Source organism: Lontra canadensis, unplaced genomic scaffold, assembly GCF_010015895.1.
Source record: "Lontra canadensis isolate GAN:19392208 unplaced genomic scaffold, GSC_riverotter_1.0 scaffold1, whole genome shotgun sequence".
NCBI lineage: Eukaryota > Metazoa > Chordata > Mammalia > Carnivora > Mustelidae > Lontra > Lontra canadensis.
Genome location: NW_022630995.1, coordinates 62,048,798 through 62,074,602, shown reverse-complemented (window position 1 = coordinate 62,074,602; position 25,805 = coordinate 62,048,798). Strand labels below are relative to the sequence as shown.

Below are 25,805 nucleotides of genomic sequence, written 5' to 3'. Positions count from 1 at the left end.
GCCTATGCCATGAAGCCGAAGATCTTGCACCTGTGCTCACATCGTCCCTCCACCTAGGGCTTCCTGCTTCCTCCTTCCTGCTTCCTGAAATCCTGCCTCTTCTTTATTTGGAGTACGATGTCATCACCCCTGGACTATCATGAGAAGTGGGTCATGGACCTGACTGTCCTGGGGCAGGAGTGTGGGGCCCATTCTGACCCCTCTCTCCTGCCAAACTGACCATTCCCCCACAGGGTGAAGTTCAACGCTTTCTTCTACTTACCCTGAAGGACCCAACTACAATATTCATTCAGAAAGCTTTCATTAAGGGGCTCCCGGGTGGCTCAGTCTGTTAAGCATCTGACTCTTGATTTTAGCTCAGGTCGTGATCTCAGGGTTGTGAGGTCAAGCCCCATGTTGGGCTCTGTGCTGGGTATAGAGTCTGCTTGGGATTCTTTCTCTCCCTCTGTCCCTCCCACCTACCTAGTCTCAGGTTCTCAAATAAATAAATCTTTTTTAAAAAAAATAATCTTAAAAAGATCAGTCTTACTGGTAATCAAGGACAATGTGTCCTAAAACCACGAGACCCTACCGTCCGATTTGCTATGGAGGAGGTCAAAGAACCCATTCCTACAGATTGCTTATCAAGTGGTCACTTTCAAAAATGCAATTTCTCAGTATTTTCCAAACAACTTTTGACTTCTGGGAATTAATATTTTAAGCAAATAATCAGAGATGCCAAGTTTTATAATCATCATAATTGTTAACTGGGAGATTTAACTGTTGCTGGGCACCATGCCCTCATGATGCCTGGATTTCGGGAGGTTCCCACCTTGGGAATAGTCCATCCTGAGAAGTGCTTAGGGTGACACAGAAGAGCACGGGTCAACCACCGTAAAGAGACACTGACACGCAGCTGGAGTGCAGTGCATTTTAGATATTGCTAGTACCGTCACTCTTATTTTCTGGAAAACAACAACACACGTTCTACCTTGAACATAATGTGGTGGGACCTATCGCAGGTGGGACAATGCACTGTTGGTAAATTTATTAACACAAGTGACCATACTTCTAGGTCAGGGAAACCAAACCTCTGAGCCTCTTGATAATTCTTCAAAAGGTATCCAATGAAATTCAGAATCAGTTCCAAAGATAAAAAAAAACAGGGAACCAGGAATGAAAGGGTGACTGTTACAGATGCACCCAAACCAGGGAACTAGTTCAGAGGTGTAACTATTTGAAAAGTAGAATCTGTCCACTCTTCCATCACTCATTCATTCTAACGGCATTTACGGATTGAATTCTTTGTGTTCAAGTTCCAGTGGCTGAGAAATAATGCATTCACTTTGGAGAAGGAAGTAAACAGGTAACAGAGCAGCTAAATAAACAGGATAATTTCTGATGGTAACAAATGCTCCGAAGAAAGGGATACAAGACAGTGAGAAAAAAGTCAGAAGGATAGCAACACAGCAATCTTTCCCCTGCACATTCTTCCCCCCGCCCCCCAGGGCTCCACAGAGCTCAGCCTGAAAACTGTTGGTCAGTCTACCTACCCCTGTGTCTTGTAGCAAGGTGAGACCAAGATGAAGACCAGTGATGACAGTGATGACCCTGGACAGCAGGTGATCTATGGGGCTGGGTGCCTCCTACCAGCTCCTCCTTCTTTCATTCCCACAGGGCCTTGCAATGCATCAAGGCCCATCAGCAGCATAAGCTCTCTGCTTGCCATACTCCCCACCACTCCCTATGCCCCCCACACCCATTTCCTTCATTAACTTCTTATCTGCCTGCCCATGCAAGCATCTGAATGTGTAAGTCCTGACTTGGCATGGCTCTTGGGCCCAAGAACCTAAGGGTAAGACCCATTTCTGAAGACACCTGCTCATGGAAAGAAACCAGCTGAGGTCCTGGCAGGCTGGGTGCCTGCTGCTTCCAAAGAGGTTTGAATGGGAGGAAGTAAAAGAACATCTGCCTTGGTGCTCATCATTACTGTGGATGTTGTAGATAATCCTGATCAAGAGAGATGTGTCTCCTCAATCCATCCCCATACAGCAGAGCACTGTGATAATCTACACCTGGATTGAGTACTAACTGTGCTTTCATTTCCTGCATTCCCCACATGAGTCCTTCCTTGTGTTTTCTCACTTAGTAATAATAAATCCCGCACTGATTTTTTAAAAATTTGTGACAGTGGCTTTAAGTACTTTTTGGAACAAAACTATAGAGTGGGAAAGGAATGAAAAAGAAAAGAAAAGAGAAGGATGGGGGTGGTAGAAAAGAGTAAGGTCCTTGCATAGTGGTACCAGGCCCCCAGCAAGCTCTCAGCATCAGGGTCACAAAGGCTGTGGCCGAGTACCACAGATGCTGCCAATGAGATGATCCCAGTGCCTTTGGCCTGGCATTGAATGCCACCAATTGCAGAACAAGAAGACTACTCACTCCCATTCCTATTGCACTTCCATCCTGATTATAAAAGGGGAAAGTCTGGCTTTGATGCTGGTCCGTCTTCAACACTCTCCCACCACCCCAAGTCTACATTTCGAACAATGAAAGACTGGTCTCAAGTTCACAACCTCAGCAGACAACAGTACTTCGCTAGAATTTAATGACACTGTGTAAGTTTTGTGGCATATATTCTTAGGGTCACCTTCTACTTAAGACAACGGAAACCTTTTTCTTTTTTTTACTTAGAGGGGTTATTAATACCAAGCTTTTAAGATCACATTCAGTTACATAAGAAACTGAGTCGATATAAAAACATGCAGATACAAAGATGCTGTGCATGTGACCATGAGGGACTGAGAGGCATCTCCAGCTTCCTGTTCCATGACCTCACAGGATGAATTTATCATCTAGAAAGTGGATAATCATTCTGCAGGGTCACTTCCACAACTATTTTACTGGTTGTAATGAGCCTGGGGCATGCCAGGTTGCTGGCATAGGAAGGAGAATGTGGGGGAAGGGAGATAGCAGCCAAAGGGCTGGAGTGACATAATCTGGTAGAAATATGTTTTATAAATGCTCCATTTCCCTCCTGAGTGTGAGCAAATGGCTCAGACCTACCTTGCCAAACACAGTAGCAAATCAAATGGGCGTGCCCTGACAATTAAAAAACAAAAACAAAAACAAAAATGCGATTCTGTAATGAATGGTGGAGAAATAATTAAAAATAAAAGCTGGAAAGGATTCCTGAGAGCCGGAAGCATTTTAGTGCCTTATTGCATTGTTCTGGCACATATATTTGTGTATTAAACTCAGCGTGTCATGGGGGTGATTTCTCATGCGTGCACTGTGTGGTGCTGTGCTCGGAGCTATGGATGAAGACTTGAACAGGCATGGTCCTTCCCCTCCAAAACCCACTGGGAAGGACAGGTGGCTCCTCTCTTCCTTCCAAACTTCCCTCCCTCTTTTCTCTTTCATCTCTTGAGCATCTACCATGCCTTAAGTCATGCATGGGGTGCAAACACCCAATTCCCACATAACCAATATATTATCAAGTGCCTACCTATGCTTACTACTGTTTGAAATGCTTTAGACATCTTGGAAAAAGTCTACAAAGAAATGAGCACAACACATTGACAGCAGAGACAGAAATGCACTGCGCCTTATAAATAAAACAGGACGGCATGGAAGAGAAAGCCCGGAGCTGCATGGAGCTGATGGCCTGGGACTGTGCCCGTAAAAGAACAAGCTGTGGCCCCTCTTTCAAGACGCTCAGATGGAAGCAGGGCAGGACCGCAGGAGCAGACGCCACATGCTGCCAGAAGAAGGATCTCTGCCTCTGGCAGGAGGTGCTCAGCAGGGAGGGCTCTGAAGGATGAGGCAGGCTTTGTAAGTTCGCAGTGCAGTCCAGTGTGTCAACAATCCAGCACACGTATCTGGCTTCAGAGTCTGCTGACTGAAATCCCTTCCTGCACATCTGTCAGACGGTTAGGGGTCAATATACTGACTTCCCACCCTGGTGGCCCCATGATGCCGGGGAAATTCCTCCACCCTCCACATCTCTGTTGTGTCATCTATAGACCAAGCTAAGCACTGTATCCTTTCTTTCTCCTTTGCATGGGAAGAAGGCCCATGGTCTACTGGAGGGAAAGGGCTGGGAGGCAGGGAGGGTGAATGAGGTCCAGTCTTGCAGAGGTGAAGTAACACAACAGAGGGCAAGGTCCAACAGCACTACGGAGGTCAGGAGGCGCAGAGGGGGACAATGGCCCTGGGAAGGGACCTCCCCCATTCCTGTGACCCAGGGAGGCACAGCCAGTGCCTTAGAAAGGGCAGTGTCTGGGGGCACCTCTTCGGGGGAACAGGCAGGGGATGTAGTAGTGGGGAACAGGGGAGATCAAAAGGCTCAACCTTGACCTTCCAGGGCCCTGGGGATCAGGCTGCCCCTTGTAGGAGGATATGAAGACATGACAGTCCCCCAGCAGGTGTGCAGAGCAAAGGTCTGTCTGGGGTTTCAACATGGGGGAGCATCACAGCAGATCCTTGTGATGGATGTTCTAAGAATATACCACCACTTTGGGTATAAGACCTTGAAATTCCTGCCTTTTATGGGCAATGTGGCTTTTAAATTGATATTGTCATTTACTGTTGCCTCTGCAACGGTTCTCCCAGCAGAAGCACCAGGGGCCACTTATCAGTAAGCACGTTTTCCTGAGAGCAGACATATACCACAATCTGTTTTCTGTTCTCTACTATCTGGACATACTTCTTGACTCCCTGGGAGCTGCAAGGGTGCTGGCTGAGTGGGGAACATGCACAGTGGTTCTTTCCTGACCCCTGAAGTGTCTGCTATATGTGGAACATAACACTCTTTAACCATTAATGTGCCACCTTTGATTTTCCAAATTTTCATTAAACCCATTCTTTTTTTTTTTTTTTTAAGTTGATCCCTTAGTCTAGGTCATGCCTCTCTGCTTATCAAAGCTAGTTGTCAAAAACTAATGATGTACTGTATGGTAACTAACATAACATAATAAAAAAAATTAATTAAAAAAAAAAAAAAAAGCTAGTAGTGCTTGGGCCCAGTCCTTAGCCCACAAAGCAGCCTGTGGGTTGTCAAATCTCAGACTCGCAGAGTGGGAGACACATTGTAGGCTCCTGGGTGTCAAATGGGTAAGCAGCCAAAAACCCTTCCTTAAATGAAACCAAAGGTAAACCACTAACACGTAAAAGTTGGGAAAGCAGAAAGCGGCAGGACACATTCAACCCCATCAGCCCCAGGGACCCCTAAGGAACTTCCTGGACACCCTAGGGCCCTGTGGAAACCAAAGGAAAACTAGTGGACACAGCCCAAGGCTTTCAGTCCACAGCTGAGAAAAATTGCAGCCCAGAGAAGGGCAGTGTCAACTATCTAGTTAAGGGGTAAGATTCCAATGGTATGTCTATTTTCCCTCCGAAAGTCCTTCATGATTTTTTTAAATTTAATTTTATTTTTTCAATGTTCCAAGATTCATTGTTTATACACCACACCCAGTGCTCCATGCAATACGTGCCCTCCTTAATACCCACCACCAGGCTCACCCATCCCCCCACCCCACCCCCAAAACCTCAGTTTGTTTCTCAGAGTCCACAGTCTCACACAGTTCATCTCCCCCTCTGATTTTCCTCAATTCACTTCTCCTCTCCTTCTCCTAATGTCCTCTGTGTTACTCCTTATGCTCCACAAGTAAGTGAAACCATATGATAATTGACTCTGTCTGCTTGACTTATTTCACTCAGCATAATCTCTTCTAGTCCCATCCATGTTGATACAAAAGTTGGGTATTCATCCTTTCTGATGGAGGCATAATATTCCATCATATATATGGACCATATCTTTTTTATCCATGTTCTGGACCATCCAGAGGGGAACAGACTGAGTCCTTCACAATTTGATGGCATCAGCCAGGAAAATGAAGGCAGTGCAATGTTCTAGAAAGTGTAGGCTCTGGAGTCAGACAGGCTGGGCATGAATCCTTACCCCAGCCCCTACTCACTGTGGGGTCTGCACAAGCAACCATTCAAACTCTGGGAGCCTCAGTTTCTGCATCTATAACAACACTTGCCATGGGGAGCTGCCGTGAGCATTCAGTGCCATGATACCCAGAAGGTGCCACTTCCTTGAGGGCATCCATGATGCCACGAAGGGATGCTGAGGTCCCCTTACTTCTCAGTCCCAGAGTATCCTCTGCTTCCTTCTCTTGAATTATACGCATTTGTGTAATGATCTGATTTTTGCCTTGCTCCCCACCTAGACTGGGAAAGAGGACATTCCACACGGGCGAGGCCATGTCTATTTCACTCTGCAAGTATCAGCACCCAGGACAGTGGCCAGCACGGAACAGGCACGTCTTAAACGCGTGCTGGGCGAATGAGCTCTTGGCAATGAGGCATGTGGCACTGGAGTACAGACCGGTGCTCGACCTACTGGGCTTTCCTCTGCCTCAGCAGTCTGTGCAAAACGGAGAAGCAAAGCACCCACCAGACAGGCCCTGGTGAAGAGTGAGTAATTCACATGAAACACTTAGTACAAGTCCAGGTACCCAGCAAGTGCTTAATAAATGTTAGCTATCAGAATCACCATTACCACCATTAGCCATCAGAATACAAAAGGTCACTTTCCTTCCCCAGCTTCACAAACTTACTCTGGATCAGAAGTATGGGGGTGAAAATTCAGTCAGTGCATAGATTAGCAAAATAATTTCTACTGGGTTTGGAGGATTAAAGGGTTCACTTTTGGTTGCGGTTTCCAGGTCAGCGTGGGTCAGTGTGAGTGAAAAACTAAGGGAGCTGCCCACGTATGTCTCCCTGTGTGATATCCCTGGAGAAGGCGATATTTGCTCATTTAATTCATCCATTTGACAAGTGCTAACTGAGCAACTACTGAATGCCAAGACAGGTATGTGAGCCCTGGGAACAGAGCAGTGATAATGCAGGCAGGAGTTCCCTGCCTTGGTGAGCCAGCCCTCCTTCGTGTGTGTGAAGCAAACACAGAAAATAAGCTGTCATCATCAAGACCGTATGGTATTGGCACAAAAACAGACAAGTAGATCATGGAACAGAATGGAGAACCCAGAAATGGATCCTCAACTCTATGGTCAACTGATCTTCGACAAAGCAGGAAAGAATGTCCAGTGGAAAAAAGGCAATCTCTCCAACAAATGGTGCTGGGAATATTGGACAGCCTCATACAGAGGAATGAAACTGGACCATTTCCTTACACCACACACAAAAATAGACGCAAATGGATGAAAGACCCCAATGTGAGACAGGAATCTATCAAAATCCTAGGGGAGAACACAGGCAGCAACCTCTTCGACTTCAGCCACAACAACTTCCTGCTAGACATGTCTCCAAAGGCAAGGGAAACAAAAGCAAAAGTGAACTATTGGGACTACATCAAGATAAAACATTTTTGCACAGCAAAGGGAACAATCGACAAAACCAAAAGATAACCTACACAATGCGAGACTGTATTTGCAAATGTCTTATCAGATAAGTGGCTAGTATCCAAAATCTATAAAGAACTTATAAAATACAACATCCAAAAAGCAAAAATTCCAGTCAAGAAATGGGGAGAAGACATGAACAGAAATTTCTCCAAAGAAGACTTACAGATGGCCAACAGACACAAGAAGAAATGTTCAACATCACTCGGCATCAGGGAAATACAAATTGAAACTCCAATGACCAGTCAGAATGGCTAAAATGAACAAGTCAGGAAACAACAGATATTGGTAAGGTTGTAGAAAAGGGGGAACCCTCTCACACTGTTGGTGGGAATGCAAACTGGTGCAGCCTCTCTGCAAAACAGTATGGATGTTCCTCAAGAAGTTAAAAATAGAGCTACCCTACAACCCAGCAATTGCACTACTGGAATTCACTCAAAGGATACAAACGTTGTGATCTGAATGGGAAACCACCCCTCCTCATCTATGCAATGTTTATAGCAACAATGTTCCTAATAGCCAAACTGTGAAAAGAGCTGAGATGTCCATTGATAGATGAATGGATAAAGATGTGGGAGGCGCCTGGGTGGCTCAGTGGGTTAAGCCTCCGCCTTTGGCTCAGGTCATGATCTCAGGTTTCTGAGATCGAGCCCCACATTGGGCTCTCCACTCAGCGGGGAGCCTGCTGTCCCCCTCTCTCTCTGCCTGCCTCTCTGCCTACTTGTGATCTCTCTCTCTCTGTCAAAAAGAAAAAAAAAAAAGATGTGGTGTATATATATACAATGGGATACTACTCAGCCATCAAAAAGGGTGAAATCTTATCAGTTACATCAACGTGGATGAAACTGGAGGGTATTATGCTGAGTGAAATAAATCAACCAGAGAAAGACAATTATTATATGGCTTCACTTATAGGTAGAACATAAGAAACCAAATAGAGGAGCATAAAGGAAGGGAGGGAAAATAAAATAATAGGAAATTAGAGAGGGAGACAAACCATGAGAGACTCTTAACTTTAGGAAACAAACTGAGGGTTGATGGAGGGGAGGTGGCAGGGAATGGGGTAACTGGGGGATGGGCATTAATGAGGGCACATGATGGAATGAGCACTGGGTGTTGTATAAGACTGATGAATCACTGACCTCTATCTCTGGAACTAATGATTCACTATATGTTAACTAATTGAATTTAAATAAGTTAATAAAAAAGGAAAAAGAAAAAAAAAGAAAAGGAACAAGATAAGAATATAATAGGCATGGTGTATTGTAAGGTGGCATGCACCCTAGCAGATAAAGCAAAGAAGAGGGCTAGTGGACTCGAGACAGCCAGGGCGGGGTTTTAAGTTGGGTGTTCAGAGAAAGCTTCCAACAGAAGGTCACAGTGGATAAAGATCTGAGGGATGTGAAGGGCTGTGCCTGCAGGTGCCCAGAGGAGATTATTCCAGGCAGAGGGAGGAGAAGAGCAGAGACCTGAGTGGGCTGGGGGAGGGCAGGTGCCTGGCTGGGGGAAGAACAGGGGGGAGGCTGCCTTGTGACTTCCAAAAATTTGAGGAGCAAGAGCGCTGCAGCTTCCAATTTAATTAAGCTCCCTACAGCAGGTAAGCACTCCCCATTAAAATGTATTAATTCCAGTGCAATGTTTGTGCCTCTTTGGGATGTGAACTTAACACAAAATTGCTGGGTGTTTGGGCATCCACCAGCTCTGTCTGCGGTCCTCACACGTATAACCAGGTTCCCTGCCTCCCACCAGAGTTTCATGCATATAAACCATTCAAAGGATTTGCAGGTCATTAGTCATATTTCAGTTTTTATCAGAAGGAAGTATAATAAGGTATATCTCCCCAACAAATGATCATTTCCAGCGGGCTTTCATCCACTGGATCTCATTTGCCTTGGCCTTCACAGAGCATGGAAGTGGGAGCCTGGGTGGCTCAGTTGTCATGTGGCTGAGCTCAGTTGGCTCAGTTAAGTGTCCGCCTTTGGCTCAGGTCATGATCCTGGAGTCTGTGGGTCAAGCCCCAAGTATGGCTTCCTGCTCAGTGACGAGTCTGCTTCTGCCTCTGTTCCCCACACCATCCCCTCCCCAACTCATGCTCTTGCTCTCTCACTCTCTCTCAAATAAAATAAAATAAAGTAAAAGGAAAGGAAATAAAATAAAATAAAATAAAATGAAAACAAATCATGGAAGGGACGGAGCTATTGTCCCCACTTGCAGACGAGGAAACTGAGGCTTTCCAAGAACAGCATCCTAGGAAGGGAAGGACCTTTTTCCACTTTCCACTTTCTGTCCAGCGCCCAGGTACTACATTCCTCCTCCCATTGCTCTCAAAGCATCCCTCTCCCTGAGGGCGGGGCTCATCCCTGGCTCATCTTCATGTGTGGGAGGCTCACCCCTGGTCCCAGCTCATAGACCATGGGTGTATAGAGACAGCAAAAGCTTTGCTGCTAGATCTGGGACTGTCAGGGTTGTGCTGGAGCTGGCTTACACGGGCCACAAAAATTGTGAAATTTTCAGAAATTTTGCAAGCTGGTTGACGTCATGCTGCCAGTTTGAATTCAACCATGTCGTAGTCCATCCAGGCTGCTATAACAGTATACCATAGATGGGTGGCTTATAACGAGCAGAAATTTCCTTCTCACAATCCCGGAGGCTAGAAGCTCAAGACACAGACAGATTTGGTGTCTGGTGAGCATCAGCTTTCTGGTCCATAGATGGCTTTTTATGGTGTCCTGACACAGCAGATGGGGAAGGGAGCTCTGTGGGTCCTCTCTTATAAAGGCACTGATCCCATTCATGAGGGCTCCACTCTCATGACCTCATCACCTCCCAAAGGCCTCATCTCCTAATACCAACCCATTGGAGGTTAGGCTTCAACATATGAATTTGGGGAAGACACAAATATTCAGTCCACAGCAAGCCATGGCATGGAAATCAGCTAACGCTACAATTCAAGGCTTGCTGTCTTTCCCCTGCAACCCAGGTTGTTAAGGATTTATTTACTGCTAAGTTATTGCTTTCAATCCCAATGCTGCCTCCTGTTAACTATGTAGCTTTGCACAAATTACTTAACTCCCGGGTCCTCAGTTTCTCCCACTGTAAACGAGATAGTAACATCCACCCCGCCAGAAGCTGCTGAGGATTAATCAAGACATGATAGGAAAAAAGTCATGCCCTGTAGGTGATCCATGAAGAGTGGTGTTACTAATATTATCAGGCATTGAAGAAGTGTGGGATGAATTTTGTAGCTCCCCATGAGCCAAGGACACTCCTAATTTCAGAAAAATACGTGGGAAATATCAGGAGCAGTCAGAAATAGGCACAAGAAGGTGTCATGGTGGGTCAGGAGAGGGGGAGAGCAGAGTACGCCCAAAGACCAACAGCAGGTCCAAGGTAAGTCTTTGCTCTTCCACATGACCTTGGGTAAATCCCATGTCCTTCCTGACTGATTGCAGGATCCCTCATTCACTCGCAGGGATGGTCTAATACACCAGAGTCCATGCCCCAGGCCCAGCCCCACCTTCCATGCGCCCTGTGTTTGCACGGCACGACCTCTGTCTCCTCACCCGCCCTCTCCACAGTCCAGGGCCCACCCTCTGGATGTCAGAAAGCAACCCAGGCCATCCTGTTCCACAGGCATGACCCCAACCCTGTCCCCTTAAGAATAACAAACATATGGCACTTAAAAAAATAAAATGTGGGCAATCTGTCATCTTGAAAGCACAAGCCACAAGTCATGAGTGATGTTAACGAATCCTAGAATGGTAAAGTTTGTAAAAAGAATCCTGAACAAGCCAGCATCACCTCCTGCCCCCTTTATTAAGGCAGTTTCCATGGAGATGGAGGCTGAAGAAGCTACTGATTTGGAAAACCCCCATGAGCATTTTCCATCTGTGTATCTGGGATGGACCAGGAGATCACCTGACCCCCAGCACATGGGGGACATGAGTAATCTATATATCTTTAAGTTATCCCAGGACCCCCCCCCAGGACAGTGACTACTCAAGGTGTCAGGAAGAAAGCAGGGGAGCACATCAACTATTGGCTTAATGTCTGCAAGCACTATGAAGACAGAGAGTGAGTCTGTCTCCGATGCTGGGACGGTATTTACTGTATTGCATGCCGGCCCTTAGCACCGAATGCATGAATTAACTGGGCATCAGACTCTGGGAATGCGGGGATGAACAGACATGGCCCATCCCCCAAGCAGTTCCCTATTAACAGTGGCAACAGACCCACAAGCAGATAAATGTGACTGAGCTGCCTTGTTCGGTAAGAAAATCCCACCAGCTGGGGACACGTCTGGGGACACGTCTGGCAGTGCTGAAGAAGCTCGATGGAGGACGTGAACCTGGCCTATCAACTCCAAGAAGACAAGGCTCCCTTCATCCCTGTACCCTGAGAAAGTTAGATAGTACCTGGTACACAATCAGGGTCTAATATACACCTATTTAATGAAAGAATACTTGGGGGAGGAGAAGCAGTTCTCACTGTGAACAAAAGGAGACAGTGTTCCAGGCAGGAAAAACAGCCCGTGCAAAGGCCCGAGAGACGAAGAAAGCAAGACGAAATGACAGGTGCCACTCGTCAGTTGGTTTGGTTGGAACAGAAATGGAGCAAGGGGGTAGCCGAGGTTGGTGTCAGCAGGAGAGGCTGGCCTAGTGTTGGTCACTTGGTCATGGAGAGACACGAAGTCTGTGGGTGTGGGGATGCCACTGTTGGGTTCTACACAGAGAGACAGTGACCTCGGATTTGCACTTGGTAAAATGTGCCCAGTGCCCTGGACTCGATGTTTGTGTGCTCCCCCATCAAAAGCCATATGTTGAAACCCTAGTCCCCAGTAGGGTGGTATTTGGAGGTGGGCCCTTTGGGTGAGAAGTACATTATCAGGTGGAGCCCTTATTGTGGGAACAGTGCCCCTTTAAGAAGGAATGAGAGAGAGAGAGAGAGAGAGAGAGAGAGCGTGAGCTCTTTCTCGCCCTCACCCTGTATGAGGACCTAGCAGGAACACTGCCACCTGCCCACCAGGAAGAAGGCTGTCACCAGACCCCATCATGCCAGCACCCTGACCTCCAGCCACCAGAACAGTGAGAAATACAATTTATGGTGTACACTGCCTCATCTATCCGAATCCGGGATGGCAGCCAGAAAGGACCAGGACACCCCGGCAGGACAGAGTGGTGATGGACAGGTGGGGCTGGAAGTCGAAATGCCAGGTGGGGGACTACAGCCATAGTCAAGGCCAGCAATGATTATTTTTATGGAAATGAGGCTGGTCAGCAACTAGTGATTGTGAAGGGCTTTTATCCTTCATCAAAGCTTCCCAGGGATGGGGGGCGGGGCTGCCAGTCTCTGTCTTCCCCCCCCCAACTCCTTCCTGCCCCCCCCTGCTTCAGTCAGAGCAGCCCCACACTTAAACTCCTGGCTTGCAGACAAGTCTCCTTCTGACTGTATCATCACCTCACAGAGAGGCCCTCTGTTCTGTTCAGGATCCCACCCTAATGACTTCATGTCACCTTAATAACCCATGAAGGCTGTCCCTGGATACAGTCACACAGGGGAATCAGGCATCAGTATATTAATTGGGGTGGGGGGCGGGGGAGTCCATGGTTCAGTCCACAGCAGCCTTACAGCATGAGAGAGGTAGGGCTGCCATTAAAACCCGGGAGGACAGACTCTGAGCCAGAGTGCTGAGACACCCCTCCCACCTCTGTCCTGCCCTCCTCTCCCCTACCTTCCCCTCCCCTCCCACCTCTCTCCTGCCCTCCTCTCCTCTCTACCCCACCTCTCTCCTGTCCTCCCCTTCATCCTACTTCCCTCCTGCCCTCCTCTCCCCTCCACCTCTCTCCTGTCCTCCCCTCCCCCCTACTTCTCTCCTTCTCTCCTCTCCCCTCCCACCTCTCTCCTGTCCTCCCCTTCATCCTACTTCTCTCCTGCCCTCCTCTCCCCTCCCCACCTCTCTCCTGTCCTCCCCTACCCCCCCACCTCTCTCCAGCCCTCCCGTCCTCTCCCACTTCTCCAGGGCTCCTGCTAATGCAATACCCTCACCCTCCTTTGGGTGTGATTTCTCATTCCCTTTTCCCTTTGCCCCTTTAGTCTTAAGCCCTAGAGAGCAAACCAGCCCGACTTAGAACAGGTAAAAATATTGCTCTTGAACAACAACTTGGATCATCACAGGCTTGGGAACACACATCATTCATTCCTCAGGGTCAAAACTGCCATGCAAATAATCAATGCCCGACCTTCACCTTGCCTGTTACAGAGTACGTCAGCAAAAAAAACAAATAAGAAGGGGCGTGGGGGGGGATTTCCAGGGCTTCGATAACTCATCCTCCTTGTAAGGAGATGGAAAGCTGACGTGTACTTAATGCAAAGCGGTGATGTTCTTATGAACCCATCAAGCAATTCCACACTCTGCTCCCTTCCAGCAGGGGCCAGAGAGGCAGCCAAGCAGAGACCTGGCAGGAGGGTCTCCATGCAGGGGACAGGGCTCAAGCCTTCTCACGCCAGCTGTGGGGGAGGGGCTGATGCCAGAGAGGCTGGCTTCAGTCCCATCTCCTCCACTTACTCGCAGTGGGACTCGGTTATACCATCTGTATAATGGGGACAATAATATTAGGATGACAGGAGGAAACCAACGAGGCTGTTAGGAGGATGAGGGAAGTTAGGGATACTTATCAATAAACATTAGAGGTCATTTCTGTCTAACATTGCCCTCCTCTCCTCTCCCCACATCTCTCCTGCCCTGAAAACCTCCGGACACAGTGGGATGGCTTTGAGTTTGAATCACAGTTCGATTGAGCTTCTTTGAGCCCAGCTTTCCCTCTCTGAGGAAGGGAGCCCAGGGCCCTCGCCTTGCAGCAGGTGATGGGCTCCAACCACCTGGCAGGCACACTACGGTTTCCCAGAAACAGGCTCCAGTCTCCCTCTGCGGGTCTCCATCTCCTCCCTCATTCTGGGTTCCGGAGACACAGGTGGGACTCACCTCTTGCCCTCCACCACTGCTTCAGGAATAGGCACGTGACCTGAACCAGGTCCACCCGCCCCCATCCCCTTCATCCTCTGCTGAGACTGTTTGGCTAACAGGGGAAGTCGGAGCAAGCAGCAGGCAGAGCGAGTCACAGCTCTGGAAACAAAGCTAACAGCAAAAAGAGACAGACACCAAAGCCATAGGAATTCTAGACCTCTTTGCTACAAAATGCAAGAGATTCTGCTTTGCGCTGAAGCAAGTTTAAGTTTCTGCCCCTATAGCTGCATAAATCCTGAGCCATACCCTGTACGAAGTGCTCAGGACCAATGAGCGGGCTGAGGGGCCCTTCCAGTTCGCTCAGAGCTGGAATTGCCCACCTCTCATCATACATAGATGCACAACTTACAACCTCTTACAGTGGGCAAGATTGTCATTTACAGAAAACATACCTTCCTATCCTTCCCCCTCAGCTGACTGTCCAAATGGTCCTAGCAGTAAACCAGAGCATTAGTTATTTTTATTTTAAGAGGGAGGGCAGGGGCGCCCAGGTGGCTCAGTCGTTAAGCCTCTGCCTTCGGCTCAGGTCATGGTCCCAGGGTCCCTGTTCAGTGGGGAGCCTGCTTCTCCCTCTCCCACTCTCTGTACTGTGTTCCCTCTTCTCTCTCTGTCAAATAAATAAGCAAAATCTTTAAAAAAAGAGAGAGAGAGAGAGGAGAGGCAGAGGGAGGAGGAGAGAGATCCCAAGCAGACCCCACTATGTGCGGAGCTAGACGCAGGGCTCAATGTCATGACCATGATATCCCGATCCGAGCTGACATCGAGGAGACTTCACAGACTGAGCCAGCCAGGCGTCCCAGCCAAGGGCATGATTATCATATTAATGGGTGACACTTTGAGATGTGACTCTGAACTCCAGCAGCCAGTCACTCCCTCTTGCTCACACTGGGAATGCCTTGCCATGGGGCCCAAGGACGGCAGAGAGCGCCCTCCCTCACCCCGCGCAGTCCGCAGTCCCGGCGTCCTGGGTGGGTGGCAGTAACCTGCATCTGGCAGCACATCAACGGAGCGTGGAAAGGCAGTGCCTCCAGAGGGGCGGCGCCAGCCTAAGCCCCTCCTTCAACACGCATCAGGCATCCGGGCATCCATCCAGACCCCGCGCTCCAGTCTAAGGAGTCCCCTGGGAGGGTTTAATTCCCACAAACCACTGAAGGGTTTGGCTCGCTGCCTGGAGACATGGAGAACCTGCGCTTGTGCCTCAAGCTCGAGCCTGTAACGCAGACTTAGGCTTGTCCCCATGGAGATGCCCGGGTGTGCGGTGCCTACCAGGTGCACTGTGGTTTTCCCAAGCAGGACAACTCGTGTCGCCTTGGTCTATCACCCCTGTTCGGGGTGCCTCTAAGCGTGGAGAGCAAAGGAAAAAATGGGTGGCAGCCTTTTGGGAGTATGCGCTAGACTAGACTTTCCCATTGAGGGTCACGAAGGATGCTCACCTGAGGCGCACAATGAAACAGCCAGAATTTGTGTCCTAGAACAGCCTATTCTGTCCCCTTCAACAAGACCCAGCACTGGGAACGTGGAGCAAGTACCTCTGATGTGTCTGTGACTGTGTCAGGCTCCCAGAAGCAACCAAGAGAGCCCCTGCCTTCAAGGAGCAAGCGATTCCTCCCTAAGGCCTCAGGCTTGGGTTGGGGCTCACAGTGGGATGGGCGGGTGGGTCAAACACAGAGCCAGTGGACACGGTGAGGGGCACTCAGCTGGCCTGTGCTCGAGGGAAGGCTCCTGCCCCAAGGGCCCCCTAAGCCGGATGAAAGGAATGTGTGGGGATTTGGTCAGAGGAAGTGGACTCCGTGGGGGGAAGGGCAGAGGAAAGACGCAGGTAGAAATTTCAGGAAGAGGAAATGTCCTTGCAAAGGCACAGGGGCAGGGAACCACCAGCAGGTGGCATTTCAAGGATGCCAGTTTAAAGCAGAGACAATAGCCAGGAATGGGATGCAGAGAAGGGCCTTCTGGGCCAGAGTCAGAACTTGGAATTTAGCATATACATTCAGGGCAGCCATCCGGAGGCCTTCTTGCCATCAACACTATGGGTGACATTTGTTAAAAAACCAAAGTCCCCTCTATTTGGCCTTCTCTTACCTGATGAAATGGGCGATGAAAATAGATTTTGAAGAGAAGGCTTTTGTATTTCTGGGGAAACGTGTGGGAAGCTGTAAGAGAACAGAATTAAAATGAAAAGTGAGCAGATCTTCCAGATGTCATGAGAGAATGTACTCCACAAAACAGCCATCAGAGAACACAACTCTATAAAACATTCAAAAGGGTATCTGCATCCAGAAAGTTTTGTTCCCATCTCTCTACCAAGCAGAATCTTCCTCTCAACAGAGCGGGCTTTTTGCACGAGGTTCTGTGGTGGAGATGCTCGAGGGAGCCCAGCGTGCCGTCACTCACCACAGGTTGACCAGGAAAGGGTGCTCCAGCCCCTGCATGATCTGGAGCTCCCGGAAGACGTTCCGAACCTCGTCCCTCTCGATGCATTTTTGCTTGTTCATGTACTTCATGGCATACATTTTCTTCGTGTCTCGCTTCTGCACGATGCATACCTGAGCAACAACCAAAGGGAAAAACATTCAGGCCAACATTTACCAAAGGGGGGAAAAAAAAGGCAACCCTCTCCCTGCACTTCCACCTCCGGTTTAAGCCCCTGTTCTGAGAAGCTACTGGTGCATGATTCTGGCTCTGCCATAGCCTGTCCACATCTGGAAAACGGAGAACTTGGGCCGGATCCACTGCCTTCAAGGGGTGCACAGCACAGGACGAAAACAGACAAAAATGCACCAATGTCCGCAGCCCCGAGGCATGTGGCACCTGTGCCCAGTCTCCCCAGGCTTGCCCCACCTGAGCACACACCCGTCTGCCAGCCCTGCTGTTCTCTGCTCGAGGACTCTCTGTCCGCAGTGCCCGCTTTACTGCCCAGGCAACAGACTGGCAGGAGCAGTGTCTAGACTGCAGGACCCTTGCCCGTTCCATGGCGTAAGTCTGAGAAGTGGCCCACGGGGCCCCTGGCTGGATGGCACACCCTTTACGGGCAGTCTTCCTGCCTCTCCTCCCTGACTCACTTCCCCAATCACCTCCCTGTAGTGTTTTCACCTCACCAGTGCCCTGAACCAAGTCCTCGCCTTGTACCCTGCTCCCAGGGATCCCTAGCCTCAGGCATGGAGGGGGCAAGGGTGGGGTGTGATGCCATGATGGCAGCTCCTGGGTACCAAGCACTTTACTGTGGGCCAGACGCTGAGCAAATGTTCTCCGTGACAATCCATTCAATGACCTCTCCAATGAATCCTCCATCTTCCCTCGAGCGCGGGAAGTTGTGGCCCTGAGTGCACTCATAAGTGCACCCAGCATCCAAAAGGCCCTACATGTCAGGATGGAGAGTCAAACCCAGACAGTCTGACTCTGGAGTGACCCCCTTGCTGGGGCCACGGAGGTAGGTAGGAGGACAGGCCATCAGGGAGGGCTCCCTGGAGGAGTTAGTGCCTGACCATGAGGACAGAAGGATGGATGGAATGGATGGGAAAAGAAGAGGCTTTTAGGGAAATGGAGGGGTCTACAGAAGGACCTGGGGACTGAGGACACCCAGCAAGGAGTGCAGGGCAGCGGGAAATGTTCGTATGCACCGTGAACAGCTAACAAGGGCTGTATCAACCTGTCCTCCCAAAGACTGGATAAGGTATTGGCCTTACTTCCTTGGGACACCACAACACAGAGCCACAACCTGGGTAGCTTACAAAAAGACACACACTGTCTCTTGGTTCTAGAGGCCAGAGGCCCAAAGTCAAGGTGTCAGCAGGGCCATGCCCCTCTGAGACTGCAGGAGAAGGTCCTTCCTTGTGTTTTCTGTCTTCTGGTGGCGGCTACACCTGGGCATCCCTGGGGTTACAGCGGGCACTTTGATCTGGCCTCTGCTGTCTCATGGCCTTCTTCTCTCTGTGTATCTGCATCTCTGTGTCCAAGTTTCACCTTCCTCTTAAGGATGCCAGTCTTTGGATTCAGAGCCCACTCTACTCCTGAATGACTTTATCTGAACTAATTACATCTGCAAAGACCCTCTTCCAAATAAGGTTCATTCTGAGGTTCCAGGAGGACATGAATTTGGGGGGACACTATTCAACCCAGCACAGGTAGCTACTATTATGATCGTCACTTGTCAGATAGGAGAGAGGCACAGGAAGTTTGTAGTCCCTCCTCACATCTCTGGACCCAAACCCAGACCCTGCTTCCCCAGCAGGTACTTTCCACCAACGCTTCCTCCCTGAGAAAAGGACACTGGAGACAGAAGGCCAGGGATAAGATCATGGCCCTGAGCCCCCATCTCAGGGGCTCGGGGTCTTCTCCAGCATGCCACATTGTTCCTCTGCTGGAAATCGGACTCCTTTTATCTCTGACATGCTGTGAATATGTTTGAGGCAGATACAAGACAATGGCGAGAGCCTGAACTCCCTCCCATGCTTTGCTTCTGCCTCCCTGAGCCCCAGTCTCTGAAGGGAGTTAGCCAGGCCCACCCTGAACCCCTGGAGGGGGGAAACTACATGAGACTACATGAGACCAAGGAAGTAGAAGTGCCCAGCATAACAGGGAGTGATAAATATCCTGACTCTTAATGTCTTAAACAGCACATTTCGTGCCCCCTCCAAAAGGATGTTCTTCCAGGCAGTAAAATCACCGGCATGAGACTGAAGGTCCATGGAACGTCCTTTCCAGTGATCTTGAAAGTATAAAACACTAAGTAGCAAAGGTGTCCCATGAAAAGCACCAGGGACCCTGGCTTTGTGGGCATCCTAGCAGAGACTTGGAACACTGGACCCAAGTCCCTGAGACCCACGTCCCTGAGACCCACATCTGCAGGCAGACATGTGGTGGGCAGGGCTTCTCATCCCTCTCTCTTCTCTTGTGATTTCTCAGAAGTCCACACTTCGGTGGACACTGCCTCTGCCGGGGCTGGGAGCCCTGAAGTCAGCAAAGTGCATCAGCTACAGAAGCTTAAGCTGTGATTAGTTCAAGTCCACTCAAGGGCCTGGTTCCAAGGCCTGGCTGATAAAGACCTCCATGACCCTCCTCAGTTGTGGGGGGCAGAAGTGCCAAGAGATGGCTCTCACCCCCTGGCCAGGGGGGAGCATGACACTCACCACAGTTCAGAGACAGGGCCAGGGGAGGGACTGGAAAAGGCTCTTCAAAGTGCCGTTAGCATTCAGGCTTTCAAAGAGAGCTGGGGGTTTGGGTGGAGCTTGGAAGGGAGACTTTGCAGAGCAAGGCAGAGAAGGGCAGTTGACACAGGAAGCTGGGGACAGCCTGGAAGTTTGGTTTCACAAACAAATGAAGGGGGGGGGCTGTTAAGGGATGGGGCCCTGCCAGCTCGACACTGCTGAATGAGTATGGCTGCACCTTGACTCCCTCCTGGATAAACTGAGGGCTTGGATCTGTTCTCTAGGTGTCTTAGAGGTACCTTACGTTTCTCAAGAGCACATAGCTCAGGAAGTTGGACCCAGGGCCAGGCGAGGGGTGCTCTGCTCCTGGTCCTCCTGCTGAGCAAGACTGGGACCAGCCACCTATGCTTGGCCTCACTTCCTCATTGGCCAAGCAAGGCTCATAACAACAACTGAATCAACCTGACCATGAGATGGAGGCTGAAACAGGAGACGTAAGGCAAGTCTAATGCGCTGGGTAGAGATGAACATCTGCTGGGAAGTCACAGACATGCAGAAAGTCTGGGTTCTGGGGACACTCTGACCAGGGCTTTTAACCCAGCTTTTTGCTGCATGAGCCTGGGTAAGTCACCCACCCTCTCTGAGCCTCAGTTTGCTCATCAGTAAGTGGGAGTGATATGTCCTTCCTCCCAGAGTTGTTGTGCAGGCATGAGAAGGGATTCGTCTAAAGGGTGCAGTATGGTGTCTCATGTCATAGCTGCTAACGGAGGCTAGTTTAATTTGCTTCTCAATGGCATTATGCACATATAATGCTCCTGGGACAGAGGCCCTCCACAAATGGCAGCTGTAATTATGATTACCAGGCTTTCATCATAACTGCCATAGAGGGCCCACCTGAAGGAAGGGCAGGGGTCCTGCGGGGAGGAATCTGGGCTGGTCAGGGTAACATTTCCTCCTGACCTGCTTGAGTGGTTGGGTAGAGCCCTTCACGTTGCCGAACCAAGGAAGTGGGGACACTTGGGAGCAGCCCCCAGGCTTTGTCTCAGGCAGGTGGCTGAGGCACAGGGGATGGAAGGAACAAAACTGGAGAGGAGGGGAAGGGCAGGGGATGGCAGCCTTAGTTACTGGGTGAGCAGCTGTTCTCAACAAAAGATGTCCACGTTCTAACCCCCAGAGCCCGGGAACGTGCCCCTATCAGGATAAAGGATCTTTGCAGATGAAGTCAAGAGTCCTGAGATCCCTCTGGATTCCGGCAGGCTCTAGATCCAACCAGTATTTTTATAAAAAGAGAAAAGAAGCAAGAAGACCCAGAGGAGGGGGGATGTGACCGTGCAGGCAGAACTGGGAGAGATGACAAGTCTATAGACTGAGGCATTGCTGCCAACCCCCTAAGAGAGAGGCACACACACCGATCTTCCCTTGAGCTTTCAGAACCGTCAGATCAGCTTATGTTCTAAGCCACCAGCCTGTGGTTCTTCGTTATGGTGACCAAAGGCCATCAAACAGTCTATCCATGTTCCTCACGGCCAACCACCTGCGGCTGACCAATTTGGTGAAGCGCCTCTGTGCTCCTGGCTCTTTTATGCATGTATGTGAGGACTGACCGTCCCGGGTCTATGGTCAGCTCTCTGTGGAGCCCACGGAGTGGGCTGTGGTCCATGCAGTCACCCAGTAAATGTGGGCTTATGGGTGATGGACAGACGGATGCCTGGACTCCAACCTTGAGCCCTGAAGCAGGGGGGCGCTGACTACACTCTGCTCCCAAAGTCTGTGCTTCCCAGGACCCCACATTCCAGCTCCAGCTCACAGCCTATGTTCTCTCCATGCGAGTCCCTGTGAGCAGAGCAATCCTGGGCTATTAGAGTTCAATGTGTGAAATTTCAGATGGGAAAAGTTCACTGTCATAGCTTCCTAAGTGGACGGTCCCACCTCTGCTCTGCTCTCTGCAGGTTGCCTAGCGGGGACTTCTGAAAAACGGGACCCTTCAAGGGCTTTCTTTCGCCTTCAGGAAACAAGGTCTGTATCTTGTCATTCCAAGCCCTCCCTGCCTGTTACCTCTGACACACACACGTGGGTGTACACACACTAGACACACATATACACACCACACACATGCATACACACACATCCACACCACATACAAAACACCACACCAACTATCTCAAGCCCTTTAGGATTTCTTTAAAGAATTCCTCCACCCCCATATGGCCTTCTCCCCTTCCTGCCTCCTCCCCCACCCTCTCACCCGCTAACTCTGTGCCCGTTCATTGCTTTCTTTAGGAAGCTTCCCTTTATCCTTGAACTCCATATTTAGACCCTTCCCAATGGGCTCCCAGAGCCCCTATTTTTAGCAAGCTGCTTCACACACTGGATTATGAATCCTATGCTCCTTCCTATACTGGATTATAAACTCCTGTTTATTTTCCAACGGTCAGAGCCCAAACATCCTGAAGGCAGGGGCCAGGATACACGGTTCCCTACTGAAACACACTTTCAGGGGCTGGGACACGTGAATTTACCACCTTGGCCCCAGACTCCTGGCAGGAGCATATTCCGTTCCCTCTGCTTAGGATACATCCTCTTGCAGCCCTCCCTGGGCCTCACTCCCTACGGGCATCATGGCCTCCTGATCCCAAGGCCTCCCTGACACTGACCTCCAGGCCTGAGGCAGAATTCACAAAGGAGCTGGATTTCATTGACTACTGTGTCCACCATGCCCTGTGTGGCCGCAAGCGGGTCAGCATCCTTGGGGCCACCATTTGGACAATGGAAGAGGAGGGGCTTCTGTTTTTCCAACCTCTGAATCCCGTGGCAGCCTTGGGATGGAGGGAATCTGTTGAAAGCTCATGAGCTCATGGCAGGTGCTCCAGAGGCCAAGTGAGCACTCCTCTCCTCCCCACCAGGTGACTGCCCAGGTCCTGGGAACCTCTGACTTCAAAAGAAAAGCAGTGGATCCCCAGAAACAACCATAGCTCCTTCACAACACAGCACAGATTTCCATGAGAAATCCCAGTTAATGAGGCAGACAGGGAGAGGTTTGGCCAAAGCCACCCAAGCTGCCAAAAGGCAAACACTCAATTAGCATTCCTCATTATTCTAATTCAGTTAGGAATGGATGCTATTGCTATGAATCACAACTTACTGGGACAGATAAATACATGCTAGCTAGCGTGGATTTCAGGTGACTTGCCGGAAGGAAGGCATGTGTCACGCAGACATCTCCACGTGGGACTGGAGAAGGGGACCGATGCATATTGCAAATCTCTGCAGCCCCGGTGTCTGGGGTGGGGGGGGGCGGAGGTTTGCAATATGCAACCCTTCACTTTCAGAGTGCTGGTGATGAAGGTTCTGCAGCACACCCAGGGGTCTGGGAGGGCCCTGGGATTTTGTGGTTTTTAAAGATTCCCCCCCGGAAAGTCTGATGGGCAGGCTGGTTGAGATCTGTTCTCTGGGCTCCAGGAAAGTCTCTATCCAGCTGCATCTTCAGTGACCTTGATGGTCAGGACACTAACCTCCATCTTACAGCTCAGGCAAGCCAGTCTCTGGGGTCCAAGGGGCCCCAGAATCAGAGGTCAGAGCTGAGCTGGGAACCCAGAGCAATGTGGGTGCAAAGGCTGGCACTGACCTTCCATAAGCGCCCCCAGGAGTCCCGCTTGACAGGACTCAGCTAATCTCTCTGCTGCCCACCCACTCCCAGCTACAGTGCACCTAGCAAAACCTGTTGAGTGAATATACTGCCACTTGTGTGCCTTAAAGCATAATGGTTATGCTTGTAGGAGCGAGATTCTGGAAAACAACCAATGTGGGGACAAGCAAGAAAAAAAATCAGGATGAAATAGGTTCACTAAAGAGAGTGATCATGCTGGATACCATTGTTCAAATATCCTACATGACAGGAAGACTGACTTTGGCAGACAATGATTATGAACTGCATAATACACATCCTCCCCCTGCTTACTCTATAATAGGTCAATTTTCTTCAAGGAGGCAATGTGATCCATTAAATACTCATTTGTAGCCAGAGGATACTATTGTTCTGGCCAGTAAGACATTAGTCTGCTGGAGGCTTCTAGGAAGTTTTGCTTTCTAAATAACAGGGAATAACTACAGATGATTCCAATTTCTCTCCTTCACTCCTTTTTTTGTCCTTCCTATCCTGAACACATATGTAATGTCTGGGGCTGCAGCAGCCCCTTGTGACCATGAGGCCAAATGCATCTCAGAGATGCTGAGCCTGTTATCATTGAGTAACCTACCTTCAGATTTCTTGTTATGTGAGAAAAATAACCCCGCTTTGTTCAAACCACCAAAAGGCAGACTATCTGTTTCTGGCTGCTGAGAACATTCCCATCTCATGCACAAACTATAGGATTGTTTTTCACAGCACAGAAGGCCCATGTGAACTCTGACCAATGGTGGTTTCTGACCAGTTGTGACCAATGAGTAATCAAAAGTTGGCCTCATAAACAATGAATCTTGGAACACTGAAAAAATAAAATAAAATTAAAAAGTTGGCCTCAAGAAAAATACTCATTTGGATGAATATTTTGCTCAGCAAACAGTTGTGAAATGCCTGCCATGGGCCTGGTACCATGCTAGCTATGAAGATATGGCACACACACATCCCCCCCCACCACCACCACAGACTCAAAGTTAGTGGGATAAGCAGACAATATTCAAGGATAAAAGCCAAAGTCGTTCACCATTAGCCACTGGGGCTCCACGGCCTGGCCCAACACCCTTCCACGCATATCTGTTTATCTCCTCCCTGCTTGCTTCCACACTGGCCTCCATGACCTTCTGTGTCCGCCACACCCGTCCCCACGTGTCCTAGTCTTGGGTCCTCATCTCCTCCAGACTCTGCTCCCCAGTCGCTTTATCAGGTCGACATCCCTGACCTCTCCCTGTGCGAGAGCTACCCCCCCCCACCGCCAGTCCTCACTTCCTCTACCACCTGACCAGCTCCTGTCACTGATCATGCTTCTCAGTTGATTTGTTTCTCCCTTGTTGGTCTCCCCTCTGTGTCATAACTCCATCACAATAGGGACTTTCCTCTCTTTTGTTTGCGGCTCCATCCTCAGTAACCAGAACGGTGCCTGGCACTTGGCAGGTGTCTGACTGATAAGTGTGGCTGGCTGAGGGAATGAATGGGTAATTATTTAGGAAAAGGCAGTGCTGTGGGGAAGGGGAGCACATGAGGCTAAGGGATCCAGAAGAGGGATACTAGGTATAACTAGGTAATGGGATTCGGGAAAGCCACTCTGGAAGAAACTATTTCTGAGTCTTCTAGGGTTGGCTTCATGGGATGGAGATGTAGGGGGGAAGAGAGAAAGAAGTATTATCACAGCCCCTCTGGAAGCATGAGAAAATGGAACATGCATCGGTGCATGTTAGCATGGGTTAGCAGCTTTCTCAACTTGCTTATCTGTAAGATGGGGATAGGAGTGCACTTAACGGGTGGTCACAAAGGTGGCATGGTAAACACTTCCTTCATCATTTACTAATACTACAATTATGATCATCATTCTGAAGGTAGGGGCAGAGTTGTCATAGAGATATGCAGAAGTGGCCCAGGAAAGACCCCCAGGAACAATTTCATAATCGTTATGACAGGTAACTTTATGTGTTAGCTGGGTTGGGCCACCGTGTCCAGCTATACGGTCAAATATCATTCCGGATGTGTCGGTGGCAGTGCTATGGAAGGGTTTTAAAAGTGGATCTAGGTGTACAATTGTGATTGGATGAAGGACAGAATAAACAAGCAATATGGAAAACTGGGGTGTGGGGAGGAGGGGAGTTCTTCCCAGCAGCAGGCTGGGGAAGATGTGGGAGGCAGTTGCAAAAGCTGATCCTGTGTTTTATAAAAAAAAATGAAGGCTACTGATTCCCTCCCCCCAACCCCTGAGTCACTGTGGGAGACCACACTGTCAGGAAATGCCCCCAAAAAACATGGGAACAAGAGCCCCAGGACAAGCCCTGGTGCTTCTGAGGCCCTTAGTGCTAGAAATGTGTCCTCTTGATATGGTCCATATACACTATGGAGTATTATGCCTGCAACAGAAAGGATGAATACCCAACATTTTTTTTTATAATTTTATTTTTTATAAACATATATATATATATATTTTTTCCCCCAGGGGTACAGAATACCCAACATTTTTATCAACATGGACGGGACTGGAGGAGATTATGCTGAGTGAAACAAGTCAAGCACAAAGAGTCAATTACCAT

The 25,805-nt window shown here is 49.4% G+C and overlaps 1 protein-coding gene across 1 annotated transcript in view; it reads right to left on the bottom strand.

Annotated features, from left to right (window-relative positions):
• STK32B (serine/threonine kinase 32B) overlaps positions 1 to 25,805 on the bottom strand; it is a 368,267-nt gene that overhangs the window by 214,757 nt on the left and 127,705 nt on the right. The window contains exon 3 of the mRNA XM_032855239.1: positions 16,822 to 16,973. Within this exon, the coding sequence (XP_032711130.1) occupies positions 16,822 to 16,973 (152 nt within the window). The remainder of the gene's footprint in view (positions 1 to 16,821; positions 16,974 to 25,805) is intronic.